Source organism: Nansenia antarctica (genome assembly GCF_963989245.1).
Source record: "Nansenia antarctica genome assembly, chromosome: 2".
In the NCBI taxonomy this organism is placed as follows: Eukaryota; Metazoa; Chordata; class Actinopteri; order Argentiniformes; family Microstomatidae; genus Nansenia; species Nansenia antarctica.
This window is the reverse complement of record NC_137675.1, coordinates 52,905,567-52,924,478: the sequence shown is the minus strand read 5'-3', so window position 1 is coordinate 52,924,478 and position 18,912 is coordinate 52,905,567. Positions and strand designations below refer to the sequence as shown.

At 44.3% G+C, this 18,912-nt stretch overlaps 1 protein-coding gene across 1 annotated transcript; it reads right to left on the bottom strand.

The window, feature by feature from the left end:
• Positions 1 to 346: 346 nt before the first annotated feature.
• On the bottom strand, positions 347 to 17,035 carry LOC308150265 (tudor domain-containing protein 5-like; the record flags this gene model as incomplete). The annotated part of the gene is made up of 15 exons (XM_080523115.1): positions 347 to 527; positions 676 to 752; positions 1,027 to 1,131; positions 1,457 to 1,585; positions 1,881 to 2,081; positions 2,233 to 2,299; positions 2,672 to 2,881; positions 8,238 to 8,455; positions 12,035 to 12,228; positions 13,165 to 13,327; positions 13,619 to 13,675; positions 13,845 to 13,928; positions 14,314 to 14,474; positions 15,857 to 16,384; positions 16,810 to 17,035. 15 exons carry the CDS (start codon positions 17,033 to 17,035, stop codon positions 347 to 349), a joined length of 2,601 nt encoding a protein of 866 aa, XP_080379241.1.
• Positions 17,036 to 18,912: the final 1,877 nt, after the last annotated feature.

Genomic DNA, 18,912 nt, shown 5'->3' with positions numbered 1-18,912 from the left:
GTTATTGATTTGTCTATGACAGTGGTGTTATGGTGTTGGTCTGTGGTTGAGGTGCGTTATGGTGTTGGTCTATGACAGTAGTGTGTTAAGGTGTTGGTCTGTGACAGTAGTGTGTTAAGGCGTTGGTCTGTGACAGTAGTGTGTTAAGGTGTTGGTCTGTGACAGTAGTGTGTTAAGGTGTTGGTCTGTGACAGTAGTGTGTTAAGGTGTTGGTCTATGACAGTAGTGTGTTAAGGTGTTGGTCTATGACAGTAGTGTGTTAAGGTCTTGGTCTATGACAGTAGTGTGTTAAGGTGTTGGTCTATGACAGTAGTGTGTTAAGGTGTTGGTCTGTGACAGTAGTGTGTTATGGTGTTGGTCTGTGGTTGAGGTAGCCGACCTCTGGGCTCCTCTGGGTCTCAGCTAGCTGTCTCTCCAGGTTCTGGATCTTCTCCAGCGCTGCCTGGAGGGCCTCCTCCGCCTTCAGGGCCCTGACCTCTGAACTCTGGGCACCGACCTCTGAACTCTGGGCATGGACCTCAACCCCACTGACACACACACAGAAATACACGCTCACACACACAGTCTTGAAACCATACATGTCAACAAATGTGGAAGTACCATAATAATAATAATCTTTACATCATCATAAACAAACAGACATACTGCATAAAAGTAATAAAAGTAATAACTCACAGATCCATCACGGTGGCCAAGGCATCAAAGGCTGTCTGAGTGCTGTCAGTGTGTGGACAGACAACCATCTCCTCAGCCTGACACAACAAACACACAATTAAAATATATATATATATATGTTTTTAGGGCATTTCTGCTTTATTAGGATAGAGACAGTAGAGATTGACAGGAAGTATGGATGAGAGAGAGAGGGGGGATGACTTGCAGCTGTCGATGGCCGGAATTGGACCAAGGACATGGCGATGATATGGCATGGATGGTTGACTTACTTATAATAGACATGCTTTATCTATTGTACACAATCTAACTCTTGTTCAATCCGAGGGCGTGATACAGGGTCAGAGGTCATACCTGGGCCTTGAAGTTGGCCTGTGTCACCCCGATGAACTCCAGCTTTGGGAGGTCAGGCAGCTGCTTCACTTCTTTTTCATTGCTCCCAACAGCAGGGTCTGCAGCCTAAAACACATCAGGGTTCGACAGTAACGCTTTTTTACTTGTCCGGAGCAAGTAAAACATTCGCCGGGTTTGTTTGCGCGAGCCCGACGACGCTGCTGGATCCTGGATATTTTTACCTGTGTGCAGGAAGAACAACAGACGGCGCAGGCGCCAGACAAGACTAGATGATCGTGAGTGAAGATATTATCAAAGCGGATGGGTGATCGACAGGCGCGTACGCTTTGATAATATCTTCACTCCACGATCATTAGTCTGCTACAATGAGAGTGTGATGTGTGTGTGTGTGTGTGTGTACTGTTAGAATTGGGAAAGGGGAGCTCCTCACCTGGGGTGTGGCAGGGGTTTGGGTGCAGGGCTCTGGGGTTTGGTCCACCACGTCCATGTCTACTTCCATCCCCTCATCAAACACACCCTCGCCCAGATACAGGGTCACAGGGTTGAACTGCTCACACAGCTGAAAGAAGAAATACGTTTGACACAACAAATGGATGGATGCAATGGATCATTGTTGTTGAATGGGATATATACAGTACATGTATAAGCAAGTGTATGTGTGTGTGTGTGTGTGTGTAAATGGTAAATGGACTGCACTTATATAGCGCCTTTTTTGCTGCTCCAAAGCACTTTACAACGGCCTCTCATTCACACACACATTCACACACCAATGGCGGCAAGCTGCCATGCAAGGCACTGGCCCGCTCACTGGGAGCAATTTTGTGTGTGTGTGTGTGTGTGTGTACATTACTGACCTCTGAGTTGACTGCAGAGGGACAGGAGAGCCCGTGGCCCTGGCTCTGCAGGACAGTGTGAATGTACACGTCCTCCTCCGTGTCCGTCTCACACAGGAAGACCTGCAGGAAGTCTGCCTGATAGCTGTGCAGGGCTCCCACCAGGGGGCGCTCACAGCACAGCTTCCGGAAGGAGCTGGTAGCGTTCAAACTCCAACTGCCCTGGAACACCAAAACACAGGCTTTTAATATGGAATGGGAGATAAGAGTGCTATCTGGAAGTCAATGGGACTCTATGGGAGCAATACAATGTTAAAAGCTTGGGGAGATTGGTGGTCAATAACAGTGATATGAGATGTGTGTGGAGCCTTACACCCATAGGCTTGATTCCACTGAGTGATGAGGGGACCGCTTGGGCCGGGAGCTCAGAGTAACAAGACCTTGGGGTGAGAAAGCAGAGAGATGTAGGGGGACAACAGCAAAACAGACAAGGAGGCCTAACACTTGTCGTTAAAATGACTGTCACATTTACAGGACATTGATTTTACACTACAATATGTGGCAAGAAGCGGTCTCCCACAAAACCCCCAAAACATTTTAGTCTAGCCGTAGTCAGCGACGAAAAGACTGAGACATGTTTTCAGTTTTCATCAATTGGAACTGGACTGGAACTAAGAAAAATGGAGGTGACTTCATCTAAACACCAATGACTAAAAGTGACTAAAAAGCCTGCCAATATTAACACTGGTCTAGTGAAACCTGCCCATTGACTTTCATTGCTCTCTGTCTGAACTGGACCAGAAGAAGCCTACTTGAGGAACTTGAGGCTGGTCCTGTCCACAGTGGTGAGGTCCCCGAAGTCCACGTAGTACACCTCCACCTGGGTCTGGCTGAGGACGCGGTGGATGACGACCCGGTAGAACCACTCGTCTCTGGGAGCCACGCAGCACACCTGGCCCTGACGCACGAAACGTGAGGGAAGGGAGTACCGCTCCGACACCTCGGGATAGGTGTAGCAACTCCTAGGAGGAAGAGGTGTTTCCCACAAACTCTGACATCATCTTGCAACTCGTTACATTACATTTTGGCCATTTAGCAGCAGACGTCTTTAACCAAAGCGAACTGACAACAAATAGATTTGTCTAAGTAAGTGAATCATATATCCATCAGTCATTGTAAGAAAACATAATCTATGCTAGGACCAGGAGCCATTGGCAGTCGCAATGCTAGAAGAATTTTTTCTTTCTTTTTTATTCTATTCATGGTTCTATGTTACCACTCCAGATACAGGAATCTGACCTGATCATATGTGTGGTGGCCTGGGAAAACCCGTCGGATGTCGCTGGCGTTCGTTTGTGGCAAAGAGCAAAAATAGATGGAAATGTCCTATTTCGGCGATTTTGATATTATGTGGTATTCTAGTACTTTGAACTCCATACTACATTATGGTGAATAAACATTTTAAGAAAACAAAAGAGAAAGTACTTATTTTTATGTTTTTGTGGTGGGTAGTTTGCTAGCGAAACAACGTCACGTTGAACGTGTCTCATTCTCAGTTAAGCAACGCACGCACACATGAGCGAAAGGAGAGACGATACTTCCACCTGTGTTATTGCCAGTTTACTGATGCTCACAATAAGCATAAAGTAATAAAATCTTAACTAGAAGACACACAAATGGATCTGTCCCTCGGATACCGACGAGGCGAGCAGACTAACACCGCATCACAAGCAGACAAACGAGACCGGACGATCTGCATAGGCTCCTCCCCCGACCCGGAGGAGAAAGGGGTTGGGGGCAGCATTTCTCACCTTTCACTTTTTTTGACATAATACATTAAAATGCTCATAACTTTTTAAAATAAAAAGGGCTATCTCAGTCATTCAACCAGTTATGAATAGCTGAGAACTTCTAATTTATGGAAATATAAAAAAAATGAAAATGTCAAAATGCCACCATGTGAAGGGTTTTCCCAGGCCACCACACATATGGTTACGTTCCAGGTCACCTAGGGGCTGCACAGATCAGCATTGTGCTTGCTGCTACTGTACATGTGGTTGCCTGAGATGTTAGACTCAAGGTATTGTGAGATCTGATAATCTGCAGCATGACTACAATGAAGGCAACCATTGACTCTATATTCATTTCCCATTCCCAATGGGAAATGAAAGTAGAGTCAAAAAGTAGGGCTTTGGGGAGGGCCAGGGAGATCATGGCTGACCCCGCACACCCAGGCCACAGCCTCTTCGCCCCGCTCCCCTCAGGCAGGAGGTCACTAAAGACTGTGAAGGCCCGACACGCACACAGCTTTTTCCCCACGGCCATCCGGCTCCTAAATGCTGCTGCTGGTGGCCCCCCCCCCTTGCACTATGATCAGGGGTGCAAACTGGTGATGGCCCAAAAAGGTGAAACGTTTTTTTTGTGGCTAACCTTTGAATAGCGCTAGCACTAATGGTGTTAAATAGATACCGCTAGCACTAACGGTGGTCTAACCATGATGCATGTGTACGTAGCGGCAGCCCTGACCTCAGCACCTGCAGAATTACTTCTAAAACAGTTTACTGTGACTGTGTTCTCTATGCTGTCTGGAACTGCACCTAGTTCCCTGAAGCTAAAAGTTATTTCAACAGCAGCGTTGTTGAAAGTTTAGCAGACAGGAAGATTAGTTAGCTCGCGCATCATGAAAAAAGCTAGAGCTAAAAAAACAAGACAACAACTAGTATGTTGCATATTAGAGACCTGTCATAGATGAATGGAAATAAAATGTATTTAAAAAAATCTATAAATATAATATAGTTAAAGACAAAATTGTTAAAAACCAATTCCAATTGAATAAGAAAAATAAAGTAATATTAGTCCCCTGAAGAAGGGGGCGGGGCAGAGTTTCAGTGCAGACACAAACACCTGTGTACTTCCTCATCATCGTTGTACACTTCCTTTTCTACTGAGGGCAGCAACAACAGTCTCACATTCAGCTGTCAGTCAGGCACACATGCTAACGCAGCTACACAGACAAAGAGACTATACAGTAGAGTTGAGGTAAAGTTAGAATAAAAAGTATTGGAAAGATGTCTGAGGTTATCCATGCCAACCCTGACAAGGATGAAAACGTCAGGTTCCACAGAGGGGAGGTGGAGGAGAGGATTGTGGTCAGAGAGTCTCATCACTCAGGTCAGTAACTAATAACTGTCCTCACTCAGGGCAGTAACTAATAACTGTCCTCACTCAGGTCAGTAACTAATAACTGTCCTCACTCAGGTCAGTAACTAATAACTGTCCTCACTCAGGTCAGTAACTAATAACTGTCATCATGAATCATGCTTGTGATTTCTGAATCTCCCTTTTCTGATGACACACACACACACACAGCTGAAACAGAGTAAGACTTATGGATTTAAAATGCACATACTGTAGAGACTCATTTTTAAATGGTTGGTATATTTGGAAAAATGTTTGGAAGGCCTAAATATTCACCTTTCAAGTTCAGTGTCAATGTCGTTGATAGAGTTACTTCCTCTCTACCAAACTGTATATATGGTCTCTTACTGCATCTAGCTGTATCAGCATGTAGCATGTCGCTAACTGAATGTGACCCTGTGGTGGTTTTTGCCCTCAAAAGAAAGGAATGAGTAAAAAGAGGAAGAATATTAAAAACAGTATAAAAGGTAATTGTAGTGAGAACTTGTCTAGGTGTGAACACACACACACACACGCACACACCCATACACACACCCGCACGCACACACACACACACACACGCACACACACACCCCCACAGCATGCTGTCCACACACACATCCATACACACACACACACACACACAGCATGCTGTCCGCGCACACGCATAAACGTACACACATGCACGCACGCACACACACACACACACACACACACACACACACACACACACACACACACACACACACACACACACACACACACACACACACACTCACACACACACATCAACGCTTCAGACACTTTTGTGCAAATGTCTGCTGCCATCTTGTGGACTTTCTTATACTTTCTTATTTTATCTAATTATTTACACATTAAAATCTCACGACTCTAAAGACATAGAATCAGCACAGATTCAAAGAGATATGAGTGACTAACAATCATCATTTTATGTTTGTTCATTGATATGAGATTCAGTGATGTAGAATGGTGTGTGTGTGTCTCTTGCAGGTAGGAGAATCCACATGCTGGTTGCTGGGCTGATGTGTGTTCTACAAGTCACACTGAACGTCTCCCTGCGTCTCGTCCACTGTGAGTCTCCTGACTTGTGATTATGATATTATCCTTGAATACACACATAGGGCGTTCACACCGGCAAAGAACCGTGCCGGTTCGCATTCGCGAACCAAGTCTGGAACCGGCCGGCGCATGCAGACCCAAACTCAATTGGTTAGGAGCCTGAAAAGTTGGTTCGCAGCGGGTACCAGAAAATAGTGGTTCTCAAGCGCGAACCAAAACGTAGAACAGTCATGTCGTCAGTGGGTGTGTCATATTCTAGGCTGTAAAGACCAGCAAGAAGGAAGTAGACAAAATGTAATCTAATCTAAATCTAATCATTAGTGATCAAAAACAATATCAAAAGTTTCATTATTCTCTCTATCTTCCTCACATGCTCAGCAAACACACACACACGCACACGCTCGCGGACATGCGCGAACGCGAATTTCGTAAGCCATTTCTATTCCAGTAATGGAGCAGCTGGTTAGTAAGAGAAGGCGTGTAGAAAGTGTCTTTTGTTTTGTTTCATATAAAATTGTGTTTATTTCAGATACTGTAGTGGAAGATATTATCCTCATGTCCAGTGAAGTAGCTGCCATCTAGTTGTGACATTTTTGTTTATCCCGCCCCTTCATCACCCAGCGTTGATGACGCGGATGGTTCTGGTTACACTGGTATGAACCCTGATGGTTCTGGTTACACTGGTATGACCCCTGATGGTTCTGGTTACACTGGTATGAACCCTGATGGTTCTGGTTACACTGGTATGACCCCTGATGGTTGTGGTTACACTGGTATGAATGCGGGCTCGTTCGCCAGACAGCACCAATGTTCGGAGGTTCCCGAACGCGAACCGGCACGGTTCTTTGCCAGTGTGAAAGCCCTAACAGAGAGCTCTATGAAGAGAAACCACCAAACTGAATGTCACATGGTCGTAATTCTTATGAACTGAATCAGTTCAGTAGAACCTGATGGTGAGAACAAGTTATAAACCGCCAGGCTGTCAACCTAACCACAGCTTCTCCTGTCTCTCAGACAAATATGAGAATGATCACACAGACTGGTTACAGACCAGTTACAACAACCTGACTAAAGAGAGAGACGACCTTCAGAGGAAACTGAAAACCGGTTGTGCAGAAGGATGGATGAAGTTTGGCTGCAATTGCTACTTCCTCTCCACTGAGACTAGAACCTGGGATGAGAGCAGACAGGACTGCAGAGACAGAGGAGCAGACCTGGTGGTCATCAACAGCATAGAGGAACAGGACTTTATCATTGATTTGAATAAGAAATTCGTCTGGATTGGTCTGACTGAGAGAGACACAGAGGGGACCTGGAAATGGGTGGATGGCACACCTCTCAACACAGCGTACTGGGGTCACAATCAGCCAAATAGTTATAGGGATGATGACTGTGTTTGCATATTTAATTATGGAAGTAAACTTAATCAATGGTATGACTACCCATGTAGAGTGACACTGAACTGGATCTGTGAGAAAGTGGTTTATACATAATACAGGGGTGCAAACAGGTGATGGCCCAAAAAGGTGACACATTTTTTTTGTGGCTAACCTTAGGGGGGGGGGGATAGCGCTAGCACTAATGGTGTTAAATAGATATCGCTAGCACTAACGGTGGTCTAACAATGATGCGTGTGTAAGTAGCGGCAGCCCTGACCTCAACACCTGCAGAATTACTTCTAAAACAGTTTACTGTGACTGTGTTCTCTATGCTGTCTGGAACTGTACCTAGCTCCCTGAAGCTAAACGTTATTTCAACTGCAGCAGAGTTTAGCAGACAGGGAGATTAGCTAGCTTGTGCATCATGTGACATGGATGAGACTTAGACCGACCCCCCCCCCCCCCCCCACACCCATATTTTTTTTTTGCAGATCTACACAATTCACATGGATGACCTATTTTGAGATAAAAATGGCTAATTTAGCAGAAAGGTGACAAGTTTGCACCCCTGAATGATGTTGGTTTTGCACTGTCTTGTCCTGTCTTGCACCTGTCCTGTTGTAAACTGCGCTCCACTGTCCCAAACCAAATTCCTAACATGTTTACATGTCATGGCAATAAAGTCTTCTAATTCTGATTCAGTCATGTTTCCTCCCCGGTCTAAGCGGCACAGTCTCCTCACCTCATCTCCACCATAATGCTCTCCAGGGCGCGAGCCTCCCGGGTCTCGTGGAAGCGGATGTAGAAGTTGCTGGGTGACTCCACGTGCTCCACCAACACCTCTATCACCTCCCTAGGGTCCCTGGGCGTGGGCGCCCTCAGGCGCTGGCCCCGCAGGGCGTCCAGAGGAACCATACCTGCCATACACCGTACCTGCACGGCAGGGAACTTGGCCACCATCTAGAGGGGGGAGAAACACACAGCCATGAGTGTCCACAAACACACACACACACATGAATGTGCGTGTACACACACACACACACACACACACACACACACACATTTTTATTGTCACCACAAAGACACTTTGTGGATTGAATGGGTTGTCCTTGAACATTTACAATCACCAAAGAAGATGTACAGGAGGTGATCAAAGATGTACAGAAATCAAACAACATCTATTCTTGTGAAATGCGTTTCGGTTTCAGCCTCAATTGTCTATGATGATGTATTTGGTCCAGCTGCCCTCAGGGGAAACAGAAGCTATAGACTGACCTTGAACAAAAGGGCAAGTAGGACCAGTTACTCTTCTTAGACCAGAGTCAGATCGTGAGTTTAGAATGATAAGGTTCTATCTCCGTTTAGAATGATACGGTTCTATCTCCGTTTAGGGTGGTTCAGAGATATTGAGCGTCAAAGTTTTTACATTCCATTATGTTTTGTGAGATGGAACCTTTGTATTTTATTAATTACTAGGGGTGTAACGGATCGCCCCCCACGGTTCGGCACGCATGTGTACCGCGGATCAATTGCAAAATGTAACCAAGTAATAATATTACTTAATATTAGTTAATATCCCTTGTAAATCACAATGTAGAGTTGCCATGAAAAGATAGATGCGACAGTTGCGTGCTTTGTTTTACTCTAAAGCGCAATGATAGGTTGATAATGCAAAAAAAAATCTAGAACAACAACGGCTGCGTTCGTAAATTCGCTCTGGAATCTGATCAGCATTCATGGAACGCCTCTTGTCCAATCAAATTACTTGGTCCCTTTATGACGTCGGACCCAGTGTGCTCTCCGGCGCTATCAGAGCAAATTTACGAACACAGCCCAAGTGTTCATGGCGAGTCCTGCTAATGTTGGCGACAGAGAAGAACTCGAAATGCCTCCCTCGTCATTTAAATCCCATGTATGGGAGCACTTTGGCTTTGCTATCAATTATAACAATGACGGACAGTGTCATTGGAAGTGTGGTCGATAAAAAAGTTACGGTGTTTAAGCGTTGTGCAATGAGAAAGTCGTACGAGCATGGCCACACATTTGCCGCGACCCTGGTGTGTTGATGGGAGGCACGAAAAAGGCAGCTTGACAACTTCTGATAATGTAGCCAATTTTTTCATACCATGTTTAAAGTAAGGTTTCACTTTATTATTTAGTTAAAAGTGGCATAAAACATGTTTATTTGTCTGCTTTAAAGAGCCCAGTGATTCACTGCTGCAACCAGGTGCCTCCTCCCTCTCTCCTACTGCATCATTTAAGTTGAATGTGTGTTTCTGTTTAATATGTAGCCTAGGGCTGCACGATTTGGGGAAAAAAATCGAATTGCGATTATTTGGACAGATATTGCGATTGCGATTTAATTTGCGATTATTATTTTTTTAAATAGCAAAAAAAAAAAGTTTTGGTAAAGTGTGGCCATATCTCCGGCTAGGAAGGTCGTATCAACGTGCAGTTTGTTTGTACGTCTTCAGGGGACTTAGAGGCTCCCTCCTCTAGCACCCCCACAGCCCGAGCTACGAGTGAAAGAACTAAACTTACATTGGGTTGCTTTAAAGTTGTGTTGCTTTAAAATCAAGCTTCAGATTAAAACATGTGATGGAGCATTACTAACCTGACTCAGGTGGTTTGTTTCACACAACCATCTAGGAAAGCTTAATTGGAAGCTGTTTGGAAAAGGGCAGGTACTTTCAAAAAATACTTGGCAGGTGATTGGATGAATCTGTCTATCATGGGCTAATTTCAGAGAGCATTACCACATGATACCATCAAACTGTTAACTGCTCTTATGCCATCAAACTGTTCTAATGCAAGGATGAGAACTTAAAAGATATGAATTGGAACAACATATTTATGTATGTTTTTTTTAAACAGCTGCCATTTTGTTTCTCTCAAGTGTATTATTTTTTTGAACAATTCCAATATGAAAATAAAATAGGACCTTTCTACAAACAAGGTTATTTAATTATGGCTCAGGAGCAGCATCAAAATATTGCACATACTGCAATCAAGTTAAATAAAGTGATAATAAAAATGTCCAGTAAAAAAGAATAGGTCCTTTCTGTAAACATTGAAATAGATAAAGCTCTTCAACTCGTCGTAATGTAGGCCTATGTAAGTGCACGGCTCGACCGCAGATCGGTTGTTGTTGCATAGTACTCCACATGTTTCAGCTCCGTACGTGCGGGATGGAATCACATTATCTTTTATCCAGCGTTTGGATTAGTTTTTTAAACTCTTTGTTGCTCACAGTGTTAATAGACACCATGTCTTTAGCGAGGTAATGCGTGATGGAATTGGTTATTTCACGGTGCCTTCGTGAGCCCTTTTCATACGGGGTAACAGCCGCAAACGACTCTAAAACTCTAGTTTGCTTAACGTTAGACTGGGCTACGGGACTTTCACTTAACTCTCCGTCATAGAGCTGCCCGTGGTACTTTTTCAAGTGCTGATACAGGTTTGTGGCGTTGCGGCTGGATGTAGCGACTGTTCCACGACAGGTCGTGCCCAACACCTGCTTTTGTTGCACATCTGTCGTCCTAAACCCGAAATACTTACAACAGAAGTGCTGTTTTTCTTCGGGACTAAATCGTTACTTCTGGCTCTGCTGAAGTCATTTATCCACCATGAATGTTGCTAGCTACCGAAACGTGGGCGTTTCACGTGCGATGTTGTTGTTGTGCGTGTGCGTTCATTGACATTGACGTTCATTGACATTGACGTTCATTGACGTTGACGTTCATTGACGTTGAATCCGACGCGCTGTATGACGTATCCCATACGGGTAGTGGTGGTCTAGTGGATAGTGAGTTGGACTTGTGATCGGAAGGTTGTGAGTTCAAATCCCGCCTGAAACCACACCACTACTAGTGTGCCCTTGAGTAAGGCACTTAGCCCTCAGTTACTCCAGGGGGAATGTCCCTGTAATTCGTAATTGTAAATCGCTTTGGATTAAAAGCGTCTGCTAAATGGCAAAAAAATAAATAAATAAAACGCAGGCAAATCGCAGGCTTTGCGATTAGCTAATCGCATCATTTCAAATCGCGATTTCGATTTAAAATCGATTAATCGTGCAGCCCTAATGTAGCCTAATGTTTGAGTGTAGAATATGTTATGTATATATATGTATATGTATATACACACACACACATATATATATATATATATATATATACCAGTTTTGACATCTTGAATGTTGTTGGGTTTTACACAGTAAAAGTGGTGTTTTTACAGAATTCGAGGAAAAAGCTTTTTATTTTTATTTTTATGTTTTGTATTGATCCGAAAAATGATCCGATCCGTGACTAAAAAACCGTGACACGATCCGATCCGTGAGTTAGGTGATCCGTTACACCCCTATTAATTACTAACTAAAAAATGTCAACATTTTAAAAATAACACCACACAGGCATTAATAAACACCTAATGGATCAGATTATGTAAAAAACTCAATTTTGATAAAAATGGAGATAGAACCTTATAATTCTAACGTCACGACCTGTCTTCTCAGACCCGAGTCAGACGGGTCTCTTCTCTCACCTGTTGGAAGGTGGTGGTGGTGATGCGGAGGTCTGTCTCTGACATCAAGTCGTTGTCGGCGGCGGCCTCTCCGTCCTCCCCGTCCTCCTCCTCTCTGCGCCCCTCCCAGGGCGACTCCCCAGAGCTGAAGTAATAGCCCTGGCTGGAGGGGTTCAGCCGGTCACCCTGCTCAGCATCGCCGGGGGTGTCGGGCTCTACAGCCCCTGGCCAAAAACATCACATCAACAAACCTACGGACCTTTGGGGACAGAGCCTTCAGCGTGGCTGCACCTACCCTCTGGAACTCCCTCCCCATAGTGATCCGCAATGCCCCCACCCTGGACTCTCTGTTCTCCAAGGCCTTTGGCCCCTAGTCACTGTTTCAGTTTTGTTTTGTCCTGTTTTTGTCTGTCTGATCATTCCCTTGAATTGTAAAGTGTCCTTGGGGTTTCTGAAAGGCGCTATATAAATTAAAGTTATTATTATTATTATTATCAGGGTGCTGCGTTTATAGAATGCCATGAGCTATAAGATACAGTACTCAGTTCTGCCCCTCCTCTTCAAATGACCCTTCCCCCAATGGGACAAATGGCTGTGATCTCTCAATAATGTGGGAACGCAATGGTATTAGCTGAATAGAATAGATAGGATGCATTTTTTACATTTTAACCATTTAGCAGACGCTTTTATCCAAAGAAACAATACAAATGTGACTGCTCCTGGTGTTTCTGGACACCTCTCGGAAATGAGAAAGACATCAAATTCGTCTTTAAAGTTTTTTTTTTTTTCTTTCAGATTTTCGTTGTTTTAGCTAACATTCAACTCGAAGATGTGAAGTACCCACTCGTTATTTTTCCGAACAGTTTTACGTTCATTAAATAAGTGTAATCTATAACACAATGACTTCGTTTCTTGTTGTTTGATGGGGATTCATTATCTTTGATGGGGATTTTCTGTGCTTAGTGATTTCCGGTGTAGCAACTTTCAAATACTCATGTCGTCTTCAATTTGTTTCCGATTTCAATGTATGATGCATCATTTGAAAGCTTACAATCTGTAGTTTAAGCACATGTAAAAAACTGAAAAATGATTTCGCCTACAGGTAGCCCTTTTCATTGGGCTGTGTCACAAATTGAAACCATCGAGCTGACCTGGTTGCGTGTGGCCGGTGTGTTTGGTGTCGGTGATCATCCAGTGGGGGCCCTCTTCCCCGGCCACAGGCCGCAGATACAGCGTGTCGCTCAGCGCCCCCACCATCTCCGTCACGCTCAGGAAGCCACTCTGGGCCACCGGGAGCTCCTCCCCAAACATCCTCTGTTGACCAGGGGGAAATGGTAAATGGTAAATGGACTGCACTTATATAGCACCTTTTTTGCTGCTCCAAAGCGCTTTACAACGGCCTCTCATTCACCCATTCACACACCAATAGCGGCAAGCTACCATGCAAGGCGCCGGCCCGCTCACTGGGAGACATGTGGCCAGCCGGGGATCGAACCGCCGATCTGCCAACTTTGTGATCATTAGGCGGCGACTCTACCTCCTGTGCCACAGCCGCCCCGTAAAGTAGAGTGGAATATGTGTAACAAAGGAAACTAGTATAATTACCTTGTATTCGGCATGAAGATCATGTATTGATATCCCTTCACTGTTCTGAGCAACAACCTAGAAAGAAGGAATCTTCACTGTCACCATCATGTGTGACTAGAACATTAGGAGTTTTCAATGATTTCGGTATCCACCCATAAAGGAGCAACTCAATAGTCTGGCTCCTGACTCATTTACTTAAACAAATGTATTGATTGTAAGTCGCTTTGGGAAGATGTAAACTGACCTGGCGAAGGTTGGCCTTCAGCTCCTCACTGACGGTGCCCGCATGGCCGTTCTCCAGGATACGCTGCCTGAGCTTCTCCTCCAGCTGCATCGTGGCCAATCAAACACAACACATTCACTAGTGGTGATTGGGTGAGTTCCCATTCATATAAATGTGAAGTGCAACGAGACCAATAATCATATCTCATTAAATGTTCTTCACAAAAAAACATGACTTCTAGTAGGAGTGAACTCTACAAGCATTTAAAGTAATGTTCAGGGGTGCAAACTGGTGATGGCCTAAAAAGGTGACAACATTTATTTTTTTGCCTGAAAATGAAGAAAATTATCAACATGGTCGATTCACATGGATTTACTATTTTGTGGTAAAAACCGCTAATTTAGCAGAAAGGTGACAAGTTTGCACCCCTGAATGTTACAGTTTCACATACAGAACATTTACTATGAGGTAAAAAGAGAAACAGACTCACTTTTATGACACATTTTTCAAATAGCTGCCCCTGTTGGATGAGCTGTGGCTCAGGTTGTGTCAATTCCATGTCCTGGTGAATTCCATGTCCCCCATGGTCCTGGTGTCCCCCTGAGCTGTTAGGGACAGTGTCCTCAGGACCAGAGGCCATGTGATTCTGTACTGGAGTACCAGAGGGGTTTTCCACAGGAGCTGAAGACAGACAAAATGTTGCATTAGTCACAACCAATACCAGATCACTACTGTTTACATTTTACAGTTACACCCATTTACATTTTAACCATGTAGCAGTTAAATTGTATAATAATGAAAATACCACCGCTCATCCGTGATCAGACTTAGCTGAGGTGCTGGAATTGAAGAGTATCAATAAAGTGCAAAAAAACAGCATCCGTCCGCACACTCAAATCTGTGCAAATAAACCGTAGTTTATTGCACGAACTTTCAGTCATAAACCTTCTTCAGGCATAAAGCAGACAATTTCCCAAATTTCGGCATAAAGCATAAAGCAGACAATTTCCCAAATTTCGTTGTTTGGTACCTGTACTATATCAATGAAAATAAAGACCATTCATTCATTCATTCATTCATTCAATTGAATGCAGTGGTATAAAGGCTTCAAACAACATCACTTAATTAGCCAATGCACAACATCTGTGTCAAATATTTCACCTAGTGGCTAGGCATCAAGGGAATTGTAGTCCTAGATTTAGTGGACTACAAAAAACATGTGTTCATGAGACAGGAAACACCTAAAAGTACATGAAATATTTACAATATATACTTAACAGAACAAAAAACAATAGAGAAATGCTACAAACATGCAGACATCAGGCAAGTGTCTAAAGTAATTTATTCATAGCACAACACATGTCGAAATCCTCATTCAAGCCTAGGCGTTGTAAACGTTCTAGGGTGTGGATCCAAAAAAGCTCTCTGGCATAACCTCCTGTCCGAGGGGTAATTTGCTCTATGCCGCCTGAACCATTTAGCAGTTACCATTTACCACTTAATTAGAGTTTACAGGGACAGTCTCCCTGGAGAAAGTTAGGGCTAAGTAACGTACTGAAGGGCACACTAGTGGTGGTGTTCCCAGGCGAGTCCAACTTATAGCCATGTATAGTTAAAGGTATAAAACAGGGATACTGAATGATAGCATGCCCATGGACACAAGTGCTAAATGTAGTCCTGCTCAGAAAAAAGCCTTCACATCAGGTGCCTCAAATGCATACATGTAAAGAAAAAGTAAATGTTAAAAAGAAAACGTGAGTTTAGAATTATACAGTTCTATCTCCGTTTAGGGTAGTTCAGAGATAATAATGAGCGTCAAAGTTTTTACATTCCATTATGTTTTGTGAGATGGAACTTTTGTATTTTATGAATTACTAACTCAAAAATGTCAACATTTTAAAAATAACACCACACAGGCATTAATAAACACCTAATGGATCAGATTATGTAAAAAACTCAATTTTGACCAAAAATGGAGATAGAACCTTATAATTCTAACGTCACGATCTGTCTACACTGTAGTACCAACCCACCTGTGTCTACCGCTGGCCTCGCACATGTGTCCGTCGAGGGGGTCAGCTGTGGTCGAGGTGGCTTTATCTGCCCCGTCCTCACCGCCGTCCCCCCACGCGATGCCATCAGCGCCCCACCCTGCGACGCCGTCAGCCCCATCGCAGGTGGCGCCACCTTCAGGGTCAGCAGGGAGCCCGTCCGGCTCTGCTTGACCACCACCAGGTCCGCCGCGGCCGCCAGCATCTCCGCGACGGAGTAGAAGCCGAGGTTGCCGACGCGCAGCGGGTGGCCGAAGCGGCGGGCGAAGCCGTCCTGCAGCTCCGACAGGCCCATGGGCCCCGGGGCGAGCAGCTGCCGCAGCTGTGAGCGCAGCTGAGCGGGCAGGGCCGGGGGGGCGTGGCCCCGCCGGGGGAGGGGGCCGGCGGGGAACTGTTGTTTCCTGTAGTGCGGGGAGAAGAAGCCCATACCGCCCCTGTGTGGTTTGGTCTTAGGGACACGCTGCCGGGCCACCATCTCCCCTATGCGTCGGGTGCTTTCGTCCATAACCGCTGCAGAGGGACCAAGGGATGGGAGGGAGGGAGGGAGGGGAAGAAAAAGCGAGGCAAAGAGTTGGGTTGGAATAAAGTAGTATTTTCGTGCATACGTGTGTAATTTTACTCTGTGCAGGTCATAGTACTAAAATGGTAATGGTAAATGGACTGCACTTATAGCAACTTTTTTGCTGCTCCAAAGCGCTTTACAACAGCCTCTCATTCACACATTCACACACACATTCACACACCAATGGCGGCAAGCTGCCATGCAAGGCGCCGGCCCGCTCACTGGGAGCAATTTTGGGGTTCAGTGTCTTGCCCAAGGACACTTCGACATGTGGCCAGCCGGGGCTCGAACCGCCGATCTGCCAACCTTGTGATCATTAGACGGCGACTCTACCTCCTGCGCCACAGCCGCACCACTACTAGACTGGGCTTACCTTTCAACACCAAGCTGCCGTCTTCCAAAAAGCCCATCTTCACCACGTCAGGCATCTCCTTGATCATGTCCATCACGCTGTGGAAGCCGAGGGACCTCAGAGGCAGCGGATGGCCCACGATGCAGAGGTAGTCCCGACTCAGGTCGTCCGGGGACAGGCCTAACTTGGAGTTGAGCACGGAGCGAACATCCTTCTTCAGGCCCCACAGTAGCTGGTCTTGGGTCATCATTATTAATGCCTGTGTGGTGTTATTTTTATAATGTTGACATTTTTGAGTTAGTAATTAATAAAATACAAAGGTTCCATCTCACAAAACATAATGGAATGTCAAAACTTTGACGCTCAATATCTCTGAACTGCCCTAAACGGAGATAGAACCTTATAATACTAAGCTCACGACGTGCCACGCAGCAGACTGGCGTCATTATCACGTTGATTTCAGTCATGCGCAAGATAAACTCCTCAAAAAAAGTTTGGAAACGTTATTTCAGTCGATTCTTCCTCCCCTTTAATAAGACCAATTGGTATTGTTGGTACTGTATTTTATATCGTTGGAAAGCCTGATTACTCACCTTTACAACGAGGTACAACTTGTCTTGTAAGGATCATGCATTCGTGGAATGAGCAACACAGATAAACGTGTGGGTAGCGGCCAAAGAAATGTGCCCAAATCCCCTGCAATATGTGGCATAGTTGTGGCATGCAAATTCATAGCGTTTTTGGTCAGGGACTTTTTGAGCTATTTGACCAAAGCCAGGAAAAGAATAACAGGAACTATCCGCTCACAGACAACAATTAAAAAGAGAGGCTTGAATGTTTTAACACTAGATGGTCTCTTGACTTCTCTACCACAGCACAGCAAAACAATATATTGTGAAATATGTGTAAAGTTAAGCAATACAGAGACTTATTTACTAGTTGACGAGCTAAGTAAAACACTTTTGAATATATATAATTATTTTTTAGAGAGAGAGAGAGAGAGAGAGAGAGAGAGAGAGAGAGAGAGAGAGAGAGAGAGAGAGAGAGAGAGAGAGACAGAGGGGAATTCAAGCACTTTCAATGACCCATGTCTATTTTCAAAAACGTTTAAGGATTTCAAGGACCCGTGGGAACCCTTTACTTAAGTACAAACCTAGTAACAACATTTCGAAAATGTTATAGTGACAAAATGAAACCCACGTTTCTTAGGCTGCTAGCTAGTAGCTACTCACGCAGTTTAACAAAGGAGCAAGTTCAAGTTGGAAAAGAAAGTTATCTATTAATGTTGCTGGCCAAAAGTGTCTTATATGGATGCAATGCAGTTAGCGACGTCGATTATTATTCACGAGAGAGAAGTAAATAACATCAACTAAAGTATAAAGATGGATGTTGGTTTTTAAGTCGCTGTTCTCACACTTGAGCTAGTAGCCTAGCCTAGCATTTCAATTGACTTCAGCTAGCGAGCTAATTAGCTACTATGACGCATCTGTTTTATCAACGTTGTACGACAGTTACAGCTTGTAGAATACTTACTAAGCTGTCTATTAATACACAGGTTGTTCATTTAGATTTGTCTACGTTCAGACAAATTAGATCATCGTTATTAATATTATTATTTACCTTAGAAAGAGAGGTTAGATAAAGAAGAATGAAGTCTGGAAATGGAGTCTTCAATCAGCAACGCGCGTGCAGGTGTCAATCAGGCATCACGTGCAGGCAGGGGCGCCGCTAGGGGGGGTGGGTAAATTAGGACGATTCTAAAGGCCCATCACTGACAGGGGCCCAAGAGAATCATATTTTTAAATATATTATATTTATAATAATATTATTATTATTATCATAAGGAAGTTAACGTAGCCGACTTCAAATTATAATTCTATGTATTAAAAAAAGTCACAAAAGAAACAAACTGGAGTTTTGTTTCTCTATGTTTGACAAAATTAAGCCTTATTATTTACCCCTCTATTTATTCATTGCATGGTTCAGTCCACCGTTAATCAGCAGCGCACGTGCAGGTGTCAATCAGACATCACGTGCAGGTGTCAATCAGACAGCACGTGGTGCCACGCAGCAGACTGACGTCATTATCACATTGATTTCAGTCATGACTGAACATAAACTCCT